Here is a 16788-nt window from a genome sequence, read left to right as displayed (position 1 = left end):
TAACTATTTCCTCTCACAGTCTCATCCTGTAGCTGTCGGTGGAGTTTGTGGTATTTTCTGACATTCAGGTTGATACTCATCGCCAATTTATTTTGTCTGTGCAACTACGTATCAAGGCACACACGCAGGAGATGTCTTTGACTGGTGTATTCACATTGCAGCGATAGAGAGAGAAGGAGAGAACAATGCGCAGGTGTAGACAACAGATCAATATGCATGCACAGACAGCAGTTCATACATAGCGCTAAGGGGAGTCATTGCTCTAAAAGAAATAGATCCATACATTACAATCACATTGATAATCGTATTACACTTTCATTCTTGAACAGCTTTTCAGTCGGTGACCAAAACCTACCCTTAAATCTACTCATTCCATAATGATTCAAATGGCATTTAAGATCATGACTGGCATTAGCCCTTTGTCACACCATGGCACAGCTGAACATTCTCAGTGAGTTTGGAGGGAGGAAAGTAAGATTTGTATTTCATTTAACTCCACCTAATGGCCATAAATCAGTGAGTGTTCTTACCAGACAGTCATATTCCCTGGGTCCTGTACATCCAGCAGCACATTGGCTGTGGCAGCAGTCACTGGGGTTCGGACCTCTGCATCGACCCGAACATTGTTGTGCGCAGATTTTCTTTGTGACTGAGGACATAGAAAACAATTAGCATTTACATCACTTTTAATAGTGAGTACAAATTGTATCAATCCTATTACTGGCATCATCAAAATGCAATATATATTGCACCTACTACAATATTTGATTCTTTATGTATAGAGTAGTAGAACAGGCATGAACAATAGGCATGGAAAAATAAATAACCCATATTCTTTTCATGACTGAGAATCAAAAACATCACATTTAAATGAGTAAATTGCATTTCAGGATTTTACAAATGATAAAGCCTGATAGTTTTCACTCATAATTACCTACTTATCATTTTGATCTAGCATAATCAACTCATTGTACCATATGTGCATTATCTATCTTATATTCCCACAGCATGTAACAAAAACAGATATATAAATACTTAAAGGAGTCAAGATTTTTTTTTTGAAAGCTACTGCTAAGGTGCAAAAATAATTTTGTTAGCAGGAAACCTATCAGCAGCTGTCACACAAGCAAAGTAAAATAAAGAAAGAAACCCAAAATGAACAGAAAATGCTGTTTAAAAGCATTTAGAAGGTCTGACTGGGTAATTTATAATCTATTTGTATTTTTTTTTAAGTCAGTGAGGGATTAAGCTCTGGAATACACTGAGGATAGCAATGGAAGCAGATTCAATTATAGGATTCAACGTGCAGATGAATAAGGATTGGAAAGAAAAGAATTTGCACATCTAATGGGGGCAGGGAGGAAATAGGACGAGTTAGATTACACTTACACCGTTCTGATGGGTAAAATGCCTCTTTGTGTTCTGTGATTAAGTAAGAGTAACTGAGGGTAGGGATACAAGGAATTAAGATTAATATATTTCTTGTAGGATATATTAACCTACATATCTTTTGTGTACTGCATTTGGTAAAGTCCAAAATATTGGACACTTGACAAAGTTCAAAACGTTGGCCAGAAACTTACTGGATGACTGTTACGTTAATAGTCACAGTTCATGATTAACCTCTTACTCAAATCAGTTCTTGTACAATAAGTCAACATTTTTGGAATAAATTTTCCAGTTAAAGTTTCCAATTAAAGTTCCAGTTGATGCAGCGCAGCTTAAAAAGGGATAAATATGCAAGATATTTTAAAGTAAGCAACCTTTGTTAACCTATCAGAACAATTTGTGACATAATGACATTCTAGAGTACATACCTGATGACTTAGGAATAGATTCTTCCTTTCCACCATCAGATTTATGAATGGTCCATGAGCACTACCTCATTATTATTTTTGCACTGTTTACTTCATAATTTATTGCAGCTTTCTGCTTTTGCACTGTCCTGCTATGTAAAACGAATCTCACATCTTGCAAGACATTGGTAATAAACCCGATTCTGATTCTCTAAAGATAATTATCACTAGCACTAGCTTTCACTATCACTAGCAGACCACTAAAATTGGGGGGTGGGAGATTCTACCTTTAAAGCAAATAATGGAAATGTAATGAATGAGTGCCTATAAGAGAGGAGAGCTTGAAAAGACCAGCTTTCATAAGAAGCAACACATAGAATAGTCCAATTGAAAACATGGAATTACCAAACCATTTTTGAATTTGAATTGAGAACACTTACATTTTTGACAGTTCTCTATACCTGGACCCCAGCATGCTTCCTCTTGACACTGCGAATGACATTTGGGGCCTGTGAACAAAAAAATGTTAGATAATTAAACATCAAAAAATTAACAATGATAAGGAAATTCATTCAAATATTGGTCAAATTTCTCTATCTAGCAAAAACTATCTTCTCTCAAAATATTCAACCAAACTTACTAATCAGAGTTTAAAATGAAGGAAAAATTGAAGATCAAATTTTAAAGATTAGATTAGCTTTATTTGTCACATATACATTGAAACATAATGAAATGCATCATTTTGCCAGTGACTGACATAGTCCGGGGTATGCTAGAGGCAGCCTACAACTGTTGCCATGTTGCTAGAGCGAACATAGGATTCCCACAACTTACTAACTCTAACCTATATGTCTCTGTGGGAGGAAACCAGAGCACCCGGAGGAAACCCACGCAGTCGCTAGAACAATGTACAAACTCCTTGCTGACAGTGGTGGGAATTGAACCCCAATCGATTCACATTTATTTTTAAATTTACTTAATTACTTGACACTGTAAAGCATTGCATTAACCACTACACCAGTGGTCTCCAACCACCGGGCCGCAAAGCATGTGCTACCGGGCCGCGAGGAAACGATATGATTTGGCGATATAAAACGATACGAGTCAGCTGCACCTTTCCTCATTCCCTGTCACGCCCACTGTCGAACTTGAACGCACGCGAGGTCATCAGTCGGTCATTAACCTGCAACTACTCGATGAGTGAAAAACAAATGTCGCTTGAGAGTTTTTTTTGGAAGAGGTGATAGGGGACATAAAAGGCCTAGCGATGATGATAACACAGAGACAGCTGAGGCCGAGACTGCAAGAAAAAGAAAAATTCCTTCAACAGAAAATACGAGTAGTACATAAAATATGGCTTTATTGCAACCAGTGACTCGCATGCTCCAAGCCCCCTGCGTGTGATATGTGGAGACAAGCTGTCTAATGAGGCAATGAAGCTCTCAAAACTGCTTTAAAACCTTGAGTCCAAGCACCCTGCACTTTTAAAGACAAACCCGTTGAGTTTTTGGAGTGGAAAAAACGTGAGCAAGTGGGACAGAAGCAAGTGCTGAGAGCCACCATCTCCACAAGTGCTGCTGCTCTAAGAGCATCGTACTTAGTGGCTAGCCGTATTACTAAGGCTAAGAAGCCTTTCACTGTGGTGAAGAATTGATTCTGCCTGCTGCCAAGGGCATATGCCATGAACTGTTGGGAGAAGCTGCAGCTAACAAGATGGCACAGGTTTCTCTTTCAGCTACCACAGATTCAAGGAGAATCGACGACATAGCGGAGGATATCGAAGCACAGCTGTTGGAACGGCTTAATGAGTCACCATGGTATGTTATCCAGACCGATGAGTCTACCGATGTCGACAACAAGGCAATACTGCTGGTTTATGTGCGATATATATTTCAAGACGATGTGCACGAGGATATGTTGTGTGCACTGCTGCTGCCAACTAACACAACTGGGGCAGAACTATTCAAGTCTTTGAATGACTAACATGTCAGGCAAACTAGACTGGTCATTCTGTGTCAGAATATGCATAGACGGGGCTGCAGCTATGACTGGACCGCTGTCTGGTTTCACTACCCGAGTCAGAGGTTGCTCCTGAATGCCAGTCTACACACTGTGTCACACACTGGGAAATGCTGGCTAGCCGAAAAATGTCACCTGATCTAAACAGCGTATTGAGTGACGTTGTTGAAATTATCAATCACATCAAAGCAAAAGTCCTTAACTCATGTCTGTTTGAGCAGCTTTGCGAGGAAATGGATGCAGAGCACAAACGCCTTCTCTTACCACTGAAGTCAGATGGTTTTCAAGGGGGAGAGCCCTGGCCAGGGTTTTTGAGTTAAGAGAGCAGCTACAGAGATTTCTTTCAGGAAAAAGTCACCACTGGCAGCACACTTCAGTGACGAGGAGTGAATAGCAAAACTTGCTTATCTGTGTGACATCCTCAACCTGCTCAATGAACTCTATTTGTCACTTCAGGGGAGAATGACAACTGTCTTCAAGTTGGCAGATAAAGCGTCTGCTTTCAAAGCCAAACTGGACCTGTGGGGACGGTGAGTGGACAGGGGCATATTTGACATGTTCCCAACATTAGCTGGGATTTTGGGAGAGACTGAGGCTGCACCGTCCTTCTCACAGCTGGTGCACGATCACTTATCTTTGCTGTCGACAGAATTTGAGTGTTACTTCCCAACTGCAAATGGCCCAAGATGTGCAAAGGAATGGGTCCATCACCCATTTGTGAATGTCCCCGGTGAATCATCCATGTCAGTGCGGGAAGAAGATCAACTCCTCGAGCATGAAAATGACGGCGGGCTGAAAAGTATGTTTGACGTAACATCTCTGCCGGCATTCTGGATCAAAGTCAAGGCTGAATATTCTGAGATAGCCACGAAAGCACCGAAAACATTGCTTCCATTTCCAACATCATATCTCTGCGAAGCAGAGTTTTCTGCAATGAATACAACAAAAAATCTATTGCAGAATAGACTGGACCTAAGGAACCCCCTTATAATTGACATCACCATATTCATGCAAGGAAAATATGCACTGTGTGTTTAATATTAAATTTGTTAGATAAACCCTTTTAGAAATGAAATTGAGTGTATTAGCCACTGATAAGTGAATTATAGTTGATCTATCACCGATATTCCAGTCATGATTAACAGCCCCGCAGTCGGCCGGTCTGCAAGAATATTGTCAATATTAAACCGGTCCGTGGTGCAACAAAGGTTGGAGACTCCTGCTACACTACTATTCGGATTGATTTCAGAAGCAGTGAAAAAAACCCTTAAGAATAATATCAATTTGTTAAAATTTAAGAAATTGTTGCAATTGAGACCTTATTTAGGGTAGGAAAACACTGCACCTAAATGAGACCCAATGTCTTGCAGATGTGAGGCAAGTTTGGGCACTTGCAGTCACCACTTTCCAAAATGAGTGTGGAATGATCTTTGAAGCAAGTTATAATTTCTGGAGCCTCTTGTGTATTGCTACCTGAATAAGCTAATAAACAGGGATAGGGCAAACTAGAGAACATATTTTGAAGGCAGTAACACTCAGCCGGGAGAATTATTTGTTGGAATGAGTTGAAGCCATACCATGTAATATAACAAATTCTTGAAATACACATCAATTACATACAGTATGTTACAAATGAAAACAGTACTAATACTCTGAATTGGAGTATGAAGCTGTTATCTGCTTTTAATTCTTTTTACACCTGTAATGAAGGAGTTGTGGCCCATCACCTCTCTTACTAGACCGTTAGCCACTATTCCTGCTTTTGGGTACTTCTTGTACCAAATGAAGTGTCCGCTCAGTGTATGTTTGTGGTCTTCTGCTTCTATAGCCCATCCACTTCACGGTTTGACATACTGTGGGATCAGAAATGCTCTTCTGCACACCACTGTTGCTCACTGGATGTTTTTTGTTTCTCACGCCATTCTCTGTAAACTCTAGAGACTGCTGTGCTTGAAAATCCCTGGAGATCAGCAGTTTCTGAGATATTTAAACCACCCCGTACGACAGCAACAATCATTCGACGGTCAAAGTCACATAGTTCACACTTCTTCTTCATTCTGATGTTTGGTCTGAACAACAACTGAACCTCTTGACCCATGTGTGCGTGCTTTCTTGCATTGAGTCCCTGCCATGTGATTGACTGATTAGATAATTGGAAGACCGAGCAGGTGTATAGGTGTACCTAATAAAGTGGCCACTGAAATAAGGGTTTATAATTAAGAGCATATTGTTTTCAGAATCATTTCTGATGTTGAATGCATTTCAAATGTCCTATGGAAAGAAGTAGTTACATCTGCACAGTTTTAATCCCTGAATTACTTCATCACATGCACTCAACAGCTTTGTTTCCTTATCATCTTGGCTTGTCCTGATGACACATTTCATTATTCAATTTATTATCAATCTAACATAATATTTTGTCCAGTATTTTCTATAACAGACTTTGACGGTTGTTGGATCCCATCCCACAGATCACTAATATCCATACGTCTACAAAAAGATTTCCTCTTATTCAGCCGGCAACAAAAATTTCACCTTCACTGAAGCTGGATGAACCTGCTGCCAGTTCTAATATTAACCCTGCATCAGGGGTCACCAGACTTTTTTGCACCACGGTCTGGTTTAATATTAATATTGACAATATTTTTGCAGACCGGCCAACGGTGGGGGCGGCGGGGGGGTGGTGTTAATCATGACTGGAATATCAGTGATAAGTCAACTATAAGTCACCTTTTAAGTGGCTAATACACTCAATTTCGTTTCTAAAAGGGTTTATCTAATGAATTTAATATTAAACACACAGTGCATATTTTCCTCGCATGAATATAGTGATAAGTCAATTATAAGTCACTTATAAGTCGATAGCATAACATTTTAAGTAACGTTTGGGTATTAAACACACCGCATATTTTCCTCATATGAACATATAAAATCAATGCAACACGCCAATATCTCTGAATCAGTGGGAACCCTGGGCTTGTTCTCCTGCAACAAGACGGTCCCATCGAGGGGTGATGGGAGACAGTGATACTTGAAGGGGGTTCCTTATATCCAGTCTATTCTGCAATTTAGTTTTTGTTGTATTCATTGCAGAAAACACCGCTTCGCAGAGATATGATGTTGGAAATGGAAGCAATGTTTTCAGTGCTTTTGTGGCTATCTCAGGATATTCAGCCCTGACTTTGATCCAGAATGTCGGCAGAGATGTTATGTCAAACATACTTTTCAGCCCGCCGTCATTTGCAAGCTTGAGGAATTGATCTTCTTCCTGCGCTGACATGGATGATTCACCGGGGACATTCACAAATGGGTCACGGACCCATTCCTTTGCACGTCTTGGGTCATTTGCGGTTGGGAAGTAACACTGGAATTCTGTCAACAGCGAAGAGAGGTGATCACGCACCAGCTGTGAGAAGAATTGTGCAGCCTTAGTCTCTCCCAAAATCCCAGCTAATGTTGGGAACATGTCAAATATGCCCCTGTCTACTTGCCGTCCCCACAGTTCCAGTTTGGCTTTGAAAGCAAACACTTTATCTGCCAACATGAAGACAGTTGTCATTCTGCCCTGAAGTGACAAACAGAGTTCATTGAGCAGGATGAAGATGTCACACAGATAAGCGAGTTTTGCTATCCACTCCTCGTCACTGAAGTGTGCTGTCAGTGGTGACCTTTTTCTTTAAAGAAATCTCTGTAGCTGCTCTCTTTTCTCAAAAATCCTGGCCAGGGCTCTCCCCCTCGATAACCACCTAACTTCAGTGTGTAAGAGAAGGCGTTTGTGCTCTGCATCCATTTCCTCGCAAAGCTACTCAAACAGATGTGAGTTCAGGGCTTTTGCTTTGATGTGATTGATAACTTCAACAATGTCACTCAACACTCTGTTAAGATCAGGTGATATTTTTCAGCTGGCCAGCTTTACCCTGTGTATGACACAGTGTGTACACTGGCATTCAAGAGCAACCTCTGACTCGGGTAGTGAAACCAGACAGCCGTCCAGTCATAGCTACAGCCCCGTCTGTGCATATTCCAACACAGAATGACCAGTCCAGTTTGCCTGACATGCAGTCATTCAAAGACTTGAATAGTTCTGCCCCAGTTGTGTTAGTTGGCAGCAACAGTGCACACAACATATCCTCGTGCACATCGTCTTGAAATATATATCGCACATAAACCAGCAGTATTGCCTTGTTGTTGACATTGGTAGACTCATTGACCTGGATAGCATACCATGGTGACTCGTTAAGCCATTCCAACAGCCGTGCTTCGATGTCCTCCGCTATGTCATCGATACTCCTTGAAACTTGCTGTGCCATCTTGTTAGCTGCAGCATCTCCCAACAGTTCACAGCACATGTCCTTGGCAACAGGCAGAATCAATTCTTCACCAACAGTGAAAGGCTTCTTAGCCTTAGCAATACGGCTAGCCACTAAGTACAACGCTCTCAGAGCGGCAGCATTTATACTTTATTGTCACCAAACAATTGATACAAGAATGTACAATCATCACAGTGATATTTGATTCTGTGCTTCCCGCTCCCTGGATTACAAATATTAAATATTAAAAATAGTAAATATTAAAAAATTAAATTATAAATCATAAATAGAAAATAGAAAAGGGAAAGTATGGTAGCGCAAAAAAAATGAGAGGCAGGTCCGGATATTTGAAGGGTTTGGCCCAGATCCGGGTCAGGATCTGTTCAGCAGTCTTATCACAGTTGGAAAGAAGCTGTTCCCAAATCTGGCCATATGAGTCTTTAAGCTCTTGAGCCTTCTCCCGGAGGGAAGAGGGACAAAAAATGTGTTGGCTGGGTGGGTCGTGTCCTTGATTATCCTGGCAGCACTGCTCCCACAGCATGCGGTGTAAAGTGAGTCCAAGGATGGAAGATTGGTTTGTGTGATGTGCGATGTGCTATGCCGTGTTCACGATCTTCTGCAGCTTCTTCTGGTCTTGGACAGGACAACTTCCATACCAGGTTGTGATGCACCCTAGAAGAATGCTTTCTATGGTGCATCTATAAAAATTAGTGAGGGTTTTAGGGGACAGGCCAAATTTCTTTAGTTTTCTCAGGAAGTAAAGGCGCTGGTGGGTCTTCTTGGTAGTGGACTCTGCTTGGTTGGACCAAGTCAGGTCATTTGTGATATTGACCCTGAGGAACTTAAAGCTTTTGACCTGTTCCACTTGCGCACCACCGATGTAAATGGGGTTGTGCGGTCCGCTACTCCTTCTGAAGTCAACAACCAATTCCTTCGTCTTGCTGACGTTGAGGGATAGGTTATTGTCTTCGCACCATGCCACCAGGTTCTTAATTTCCTCTCTGTATTCAAACTTATTATTACCCGAGATATGGCCTACAATTGTTGTGTCATGAGCAAACTTATATATTGAGTTTGATAGAAACTTGGCTACACAATCATGGGCGTACAGTGAGTACAGCAGGGGGCTGAGTACACAGCCTTGTGGGGCACCGGTGCTCAGAGTGATTGTAGAGGAGAGCTTGTCCCCTATCTTTACAGCCTGGGTCCTGTCTGTGAGGAAGTTGAAGATCCAGCTGCAGATCTGAGTGCTAAGGCCCAGGTTCCAGAGCTTAGGAATCTGTTTATTTGGAATGATGATATTAAAGGCAGAGCTGTAGTCAATGAAAGGGAGACTTATGTATTTGTGGAGGTGGTGGCTCTCAGCACTTGCTTCTGATTCCGCTTGCTCACATTTTTTCCACTCAAAAAACTTAATGGGTTTGCCTTTAAGTGCAGGGTGCTTGGACTCAAGGTTCTGAAGCAGCTTTGAGGGCTTCATTGCCTCATTAGACAGCTTGTCTCCACATACCACACACAGGGGGCTTGGAGCGTGCAAGTCACCGGTCGCATTTAAGCTATATCTTATGTACAACTCGTCGTATTTCCTGTTGAAGGAAGCTTTCATTTTTTTTGCAGTCTCGGCCTCAGCTGTTTCTGCATTATCATCATCGTTAGGCCTTTTATGTCCCCTACCACCTCTTCCAGAGGTATTCTCAAGCGATGTTTGTTTTTTTACTCATCGAGTAGTTGTAGGTTAATAACCGACTGATGACCTCGCGTGTGTTCAAGTTCAACAGTGGGCATGACAAGGAATGAGAAAAGGTGCAGCTGACTCATATTGTTTCATACTGCCAAATCATATCGTTTCCTCGTGGCCCGGTAGCACATGCTTTACGGCCCAGTGGTTGGGAACCGCTGCCCTGCATCACGCTCAGTGTTGTCTTTCCAATCTTTAACTGTTCCAAACAATAGATTTATAAACATCCAACATAATGAACAGACACTGCCCCTTGGTCCAGCCAGCATACCCAACACTTTGGTGATCTTTTGCATTTAACAAAATACACTCCATCCACAGCCATAATGTTGTTATGTGACCCACAGTTTCTTCCACAATTTTCTACATGGTCTCTCATACCGCTGACCTATACTGGCCTTTTATATATCACGCACCCACCACTGACATCTTTTCACCCATTCTCCTGCAGATCCTATTGATTAACCGCACTTTCCACCTTCTCCATTCTCATCATCCATGATCCTTACGAAGTGCCTGGGAGTACCACTGTACATAGGAGAGACCAGACAAATTTTTAAAAAAACTCCTCTTTTTGGTTTTGCAATTCTCCATTAAGGGGAAAAGCCAGAAAGCAAAACATTGACAGCTTACTAAAAAATACAGCACGCAAATAGGCCCTTCAGCCCATTTCACATTCTAAACACCCTCTTCATGAAGAAGTTGCCACTCAGGTTCTTATTGAATCTCTCCCCTCTCACCCTAAACTTGTGTCCTTTAGTTTTTGATTTCCCAACTGTGGGAAAAAGACGGCATGCATTTACCCTATCTGTCCCCCTCATGATTTTGTAGCTTATTCTTCATGTTACAAGAGTATAAATGATTCTGGTGTGAAAGACAAAGTTGTAATCTATTTTCATTTGCAGAAATTTATACTCAATGTAGTCACTAATGATCACATGTAGATGGATGAGAAAATAAAATGTGTATATAACAGTTAACAGGGTAAAACAAAATCATCAAATTACTGAACATCTGTAATACAGAGCTTGTAAGTTATAAACTTAACTAGGTTTCTGTTTTACTATGATAACCTACTGAATAGCACCATAATCATTTGGTAAGAGTGGACTTATTTCTTACAATTTGCTGCAGTGAAATTAACGGTTAGACTAGGCGCCTCCTTATCTTCTAGAATATCATCCCAATGAATCGATTGCAAGTAACAAAGCTGAGGATTTGAAGTAAATTTCACTGTGCCGAATAAAATTTCTGAAAGGTAAAAAAAAAAGTATGTCACTCAAAGCATGGCTACAAAATGATTGTAAATCACAATATATTCAATTCCAGTTATTTCTGGCAAAGTCATGTTTATACCTATTCAACGTTCATTCTCCTGAAGTGATTTGGTAAGAATTCAGTAGTTTGTACAAAGGACATATCAGGGTTAACTATGCTGGTGTGAATCAGGAGAATAACATGTTCCTCACTTGAAATGGAATTTGTAAGCTAGTTAGGCTTTTAATACAAATCCAACAACTTCACAGCCACTTTTTATTGGTATCAAATTACTAGAATATTTTATTTCTAAATATGAAATAAGTTAAAATTCTAGAATGACTATAGTGGGATTTGAACTTTACCCTAGATTACCACATGCTCCAGGATGAGGTATTGTTGTCCAGCTTTGCCACTACACATGTGAACTGAATAGTAAGCTGTTTGAGAGTAAGTACCTGCAGGGAACACAGGTGAACTTGATTTTACCAACCATAAATTCTATGTGTGTGGTCAAGAGACATACCATCTCCTCAGCTACTGGTACTGAGTCACTTACCCCAAACCTGATGCTCATCACAATTCAAATATTCTTTGCATGAACAGTTCCATCAGAAAAGCCAGACTCCTCATCCACAAAAACCACATAAAGCTAGCACAAAAGCATTAAAAAATTACACCAATGTTCATTGGAACCAGCAGCCACAGGTGCAAACAATTATCCAGATCTAAGGAACTATGGGATGTACCCAACACAGGGAACAAATAATTTCCCACTGGTCCCACAGTGCAGGCCCTTGGCTTGATTTTTCACAAAGACCATGAGGCACTTTCAACGGTATCCAGACCTGCTACGGTTAGCGTGTCTGTCTGTACCAAATGTGGAATGATGCTCGACGACCCAGAATGTGCGCTAAATCCCAGAGCAGAACACACAACTAGAGGCACATCAGTTCTCCACCTGGCATCTCAGAAACCTATTAACTTGATTGACAGACTGGACGTGCAGTTAATATTGCTCATGAATTCAGCAGTGCTGGCCAATTTTCCCTCCCATAAATTACTTCTCAGGCTTGACTAGCATTAGTTAATCAGCTAAAGCTAGAAACAAACTTGGAATGCTTCTAGCATGCACATAAGCCTACCTGTTACAAAAACCAGGTAAGTCTCTTGGTCTCAGTCAATACTTTTGGAAAGGTTAGAGGAGAGGGAAGAAATGGTGGACAGCTGCAAGCATACTTACTGTCTCCTGTCCTTTTCTCATATTTCCCCATCTCTGCCTATATCTTTGCGGACAACTTACCCTGAGACGAGCTGAACATTGTAGTGCTCTATTTTCACAGACATTAATTCACTAATGAAGATCATTACAAACAGGAAATCAACAAGGTTTAACCTACTGATTCCAAGCCGCAAAAAATCAGATGTTCTGCACTCTGGAAGGAGTTTTTCTTGTTATCACTCCCACACCTACCGTACAGTCAAGGAGGCTACGTTGGCACATCAAGTTCATGCCAGTTCACGAAGCAACACCATTCTCCCATTAGCGTCCCTCTAATCATTCTCTCTACATTCATAGAGTCATAGAACAGTACAGCACAAAAGTAGCTGCTTCAGCCCACGCTGAACCATTTAGACTTCCTACTACAATTGACCTTGCACTGGGACTATAGTCCTGCATACCCACTACCATGCAAATACCTATCGAAGCTTCTCAAATGTTAGAATTGAGCTCACATGCACCACTTGTGCTGGCAGCACATTCCACACACTCATGACCCTCTGAGTGAAGAAGTTTTCTATGTTTCCTTTAAACTTTTCACCTTTCACCCTTAACCTACAACATCTAATTCTAATCCCACCCAACCTCAGCAATTTGGCCCTCCAGACCCCAGCAACTTCCTTGTAAATTACTTACATCCTTCCTGTAAGTTGGTGACCAAAACTGCACACAATACTCCAGGTTAGGCCTCACCAATGTCTTATATAACTTCAACATAACATCCCATCTCTTTGATTTTGATTTATGAACGCCAATGCATCAAAAGCTTTCTTCATGATGCTATCAACCTGTGACACCACTTTCAATGAATTATGGACTTGTATTCCCAGATCTTTTTGTTCTCTCACACTCCTCTTTGCCCTACCATTCACTGTGCAAGACCCACCCTGGTTGGTCCTACCAAAATGCAACACCTTACACCTGTCTGCAGAAAATTCCATCTGCCATTTTCAGCCCATTTTTCCAGCTTGTCTAGATCCCACTGCATGCCACGATAGTCTTCTTCGCTGTCCACTATACCCCCAATCTTGGTGTCATCTGAAAACTTGCTGATCCAGTTTACCACATTATCATCCAGATTATTGATATAGATGACAAACAACAAAGGACCCAGCACCGATCTCTGCAGCACACCACTAATCTCAGGCCTCCAGTCAGAGATGCAACCTCTACTACCACTCTCTGGCTTCTCCCACAAAGCCAATGTCTAATCCTATTTACTAATTCATCTTGTGTGCTGAGCAACTTAACCTTCTTGACCAGTCTCCCATGTTACTGAAGTTCATGTAGACAACATCTACTGCCTTGCCTTCATCAACTTTCCTGGTAACTTACTCAAAAAGCTCTACAAGATTGGTTAGACATGACCTACCATACACGAAACCCTGCTGACTATCCTTAATCAGTCCATGTCTATCCAGATACTTATATATCCAGTCCCTTAGACTACCTTCCAGTAACCTTCCTATTATTGATGTTTGGCTCACTGGCTCTTATTTTCTTAAACAGCGGAACATTGGCTATTCTCTAATTGTCTGGCATCTCAACTATCACTAAGGATGATTTAAGTATCTCTGCTAGGGCCCCGGCAATTTCTGCACTGCCTCCTACAGGGTCGAAGGAAACATCTCATCGGGCCCTGGGGATTTATCCACCCTAATTTGCCTCAAGACAGTAAACTTTAGCTCTGTAATCTGTACAGAGTCCATGAAGTTCATGCCAATGTGCCTTATTTCGATAGACTGTGCCCATCTACTGAGCAAATACAGATGCAAAAAAAAGTGCAGCTGAGATCTTCCCAATTTTTTTTGGTTCCACACATGGATTACCATTCCAATCTTCCAGAGGACCAATTTGTTCATTGCAATCCTCTTACTCTTAACATATCTGTGGAACTCTTCAGGGTTCTCCTTCACCTCGCCTGCTAGAGCAGCCTTTTAGCTGCATTTTAGCCCTCCTAGTTTCTTTATTTAATGTTCTCTTACATTTCTTATACTCCATAAGCATCTCATTTGTTCCTACCTGCCTATGACTGCAAGGCACCTCCCTTTGTTTTTCCTCAACCAGGGTCTCAATATCTCTTGAAACCCAAGGTTCCCTACACCCATTATCTTTACCTTTTACCTTGACAGGCACATCCATGCTTTATACTCTCAAAGGTTCACTTTTGAACGCCTCCCACTTACCAAGTACACCTCTGCCAGAAAACAGCCTGTCTCTATCTACCCTTGCCAGATCCTTTCTGATACCATAAAGATAGGTCTTTCTCCAATTTAGAAACTCAACCTGCAGACCAGACCTATCTTTTTGCATATATACTTTGAAACTAATGGCATTGTGATCACTAGATGCAAAATGTTCCCCTACACAAACTTGTTATTTGCCTTGTCTCATTCCCTAATAGTAGATCAAGTATTGCACACTCTCTTGTTGGGACTCCTATGTAGTGCTTAAGAAAAATTTCCTGAACACATCTGACAAACTAATCCCATCAACTTCCTAGATTTTACACCCCCCCCCTCCCCACACACACACACACACACACACACACACACACACTAGGGGGACTTTATAGCCACCGATTAACTATTACACTCTACATCTCTTTGGGATGTGTGATGAAAACAGAACAATCTAGGGAAGACCCCATCTCGTCACTGGGAGAACGTGCAAACTCTGTATGGAGAGCACTAGAGGATGGGATTGAACTGGGTTGCTGGAACCATGAGGTAGCATCTCAATCAGCTGGGTTGCTGGAACCATGAGGTAGCATCTCAATCAGCTGGGTTGCTGGAACCATGAGGTAGCATCTCAACCAGCTGGGTTGCTGGAACCATGAGGTAGCATCTCAACCAGCTGGGTTGCTGGAACCATGAGGTAGCATCTCAACCAGCTGGGTTGCTGGAACCATGAGGTAGCATCTCAACCAGCTGGGTTGCTGGAACCATGAGGTAGCATCTCAACCAGCTGGGTTGCTGGAACCATGAGGTAGCATCTCAACCAGCTGGGTTGCTGGAACCATGAGGTAGCATCTCAACCAGCTGGGTTGCTGGAACCATGAGGTAGCATCTCAACCAGCTGGGTTGCTGGGTTGCCCTTAGCTCCAATGCTTGTTGAATACATCAAAAATGGTTCTTATCCAGATAGGCATTAGCAACACAGGACTATTAACACACGAGTGGACAGTACAGGGAACTGCAGCAGTTAAACATTACCTCACAGGTGATACTGCAGAGCTGAACATTTTAGATAAGATGCTGATTTACGTTTCTTTTAAAGGCAGCTAGCCAACTGTCTGAATAAAGTTTCTATTTCAAGAAACACAGGTATAAAGCTCTCCATCACCCAGCTGGATTGCAATCTGTCCTCTAAGTGATAACTCCTGGAGAAGCAATTTCAGACCACTGGCACACACCTTCTTTCTGCCGTTTAGGAGATACTGCTCACTGTTGTCAACACTGAGTTACTCTCACGGCCAGCTATAAATGGGAAAGTTTGAAAGATCAAGCTTTAGTGGGAAAGATGTTGGAAGTTATCTTAGGGACTAGATACACAAGTATTTGGGATAAACAGGTGACTGATTAGGAAGAGTCAACATGGGTTTGTGCATGGTAAGTGGTGCCTAATCAATTTTAAGAGTCTTTTTGAGGAAGTTACCAGGAAAGCTGATGAAGTTAAGGCAGTGGATGCTGTCTACATGGACTTTAACAAGATCTTTGACAAGGTCCTGCATGGGACATTGGCCAAGAAGGTTCAGTCGCTTGATATTCAGGATGAGCCAGTAAATTGGAGTAGACATTGGCTTTGTGGGAGAAGCCAGAGAGTGGTAGTAGATGGTTGCCTCCCTGATTAGAGGCCTGTGACTAGTGGTATGCTGCAGGTATCAGTGCTGGGTCTGTTGTTGCTTGTCATCTACATCAACGATCTGGATGATAATGTAGGCTGGATCAGCAAATTTGCAGATGACACCAAGATCTGGGCATTGTGGACAGTGAGGAAGACTAATAAAGCTTGCTGCAGGATCTGGACCAGCTGGAAGAAAGGGCTGAAAAATGGCAGATGGAATCTCATGTAAGAAAATGTGAGATGTTGCACTTTGGGAGGCCAAACCAGGGTAGGCCTTGCATGGTGAGTGGTAGGGGACTGAGGAGTGTGGTAGGGGATAGGACAGAGGGGTCCTGGAATATAGAACATAATCCTTTGGAAGTGGCATCACAGGTAGATAGGGTTGTAAAGAGAGCATTTGGCACATCACCCTTCATAAGTTAAAGTACAGCGGATTCCAGTTAATAGAGCCATCAGGTAATTGGGACAGCCGCTTATTTGTGACAACTCTTAAGGAACAAAAACAAATCGAGAAAATAGCTGGGATTTCTTTTGTTTATT

The 16788-nt window shown here is 41.8% G+C and overlaps 1 protein-coding gene across 6 annotated transcripts in view; it reads right to left on the bottom strand.

The window, feature by feature from the left end:
• egfra (epidermal growth factor receptor a (erythroblastic leukemia viral (v-erb-b) oncogene homolog, avian)) overlaps nucleotides 1-16788 on the bottom strand; it is a 285503-nt gene that overhangs the window by 86927 nt on the left and 181788 nt on the right. For all 6 annotated transcript variants that reach the window (XM_063044026.1, XM_063044027.1, XM_063044022.1 and 3 more), the window contains exons 4-6: nucleotides 10986-11114; nucleotides 2237-2305; nucleotides 531-649 (exon numbers count right to left, since the gene is read on the bottom strand). In XM_063044026.1, the coding sequence (XP_062900096.1) occupies nucleotides 531-649; nucleotides 2237-2305; nucleotides 10986-11114 (317 nt within the window). The remainder of the gene's footprint in view (nucleotides 1-530; nucleotides 650-2236; nucleotides 2306-10985; nucleotides 11115-16788) is intronic.

This window comes from Mobula hypostoma, chromosome 3 (genome assembly GCF_963921235.1).
Source record: "Mobula hypostoma chromosome 3, sMobHyp1.1, whole genome shotgun sequence".
NCBI classification, from domain to species: domain Eukaryota; kingdom Metazoa; phylum Chordata; class Chondrichthyes; order Myliobatiformes; family Myliobatidae; genus Mobula; species Mobula hypostoma.
Note: the sequence above shows the minus strand (reverse complement) of the source record. Positions and strands in the feature narration are given on the sequence as shown.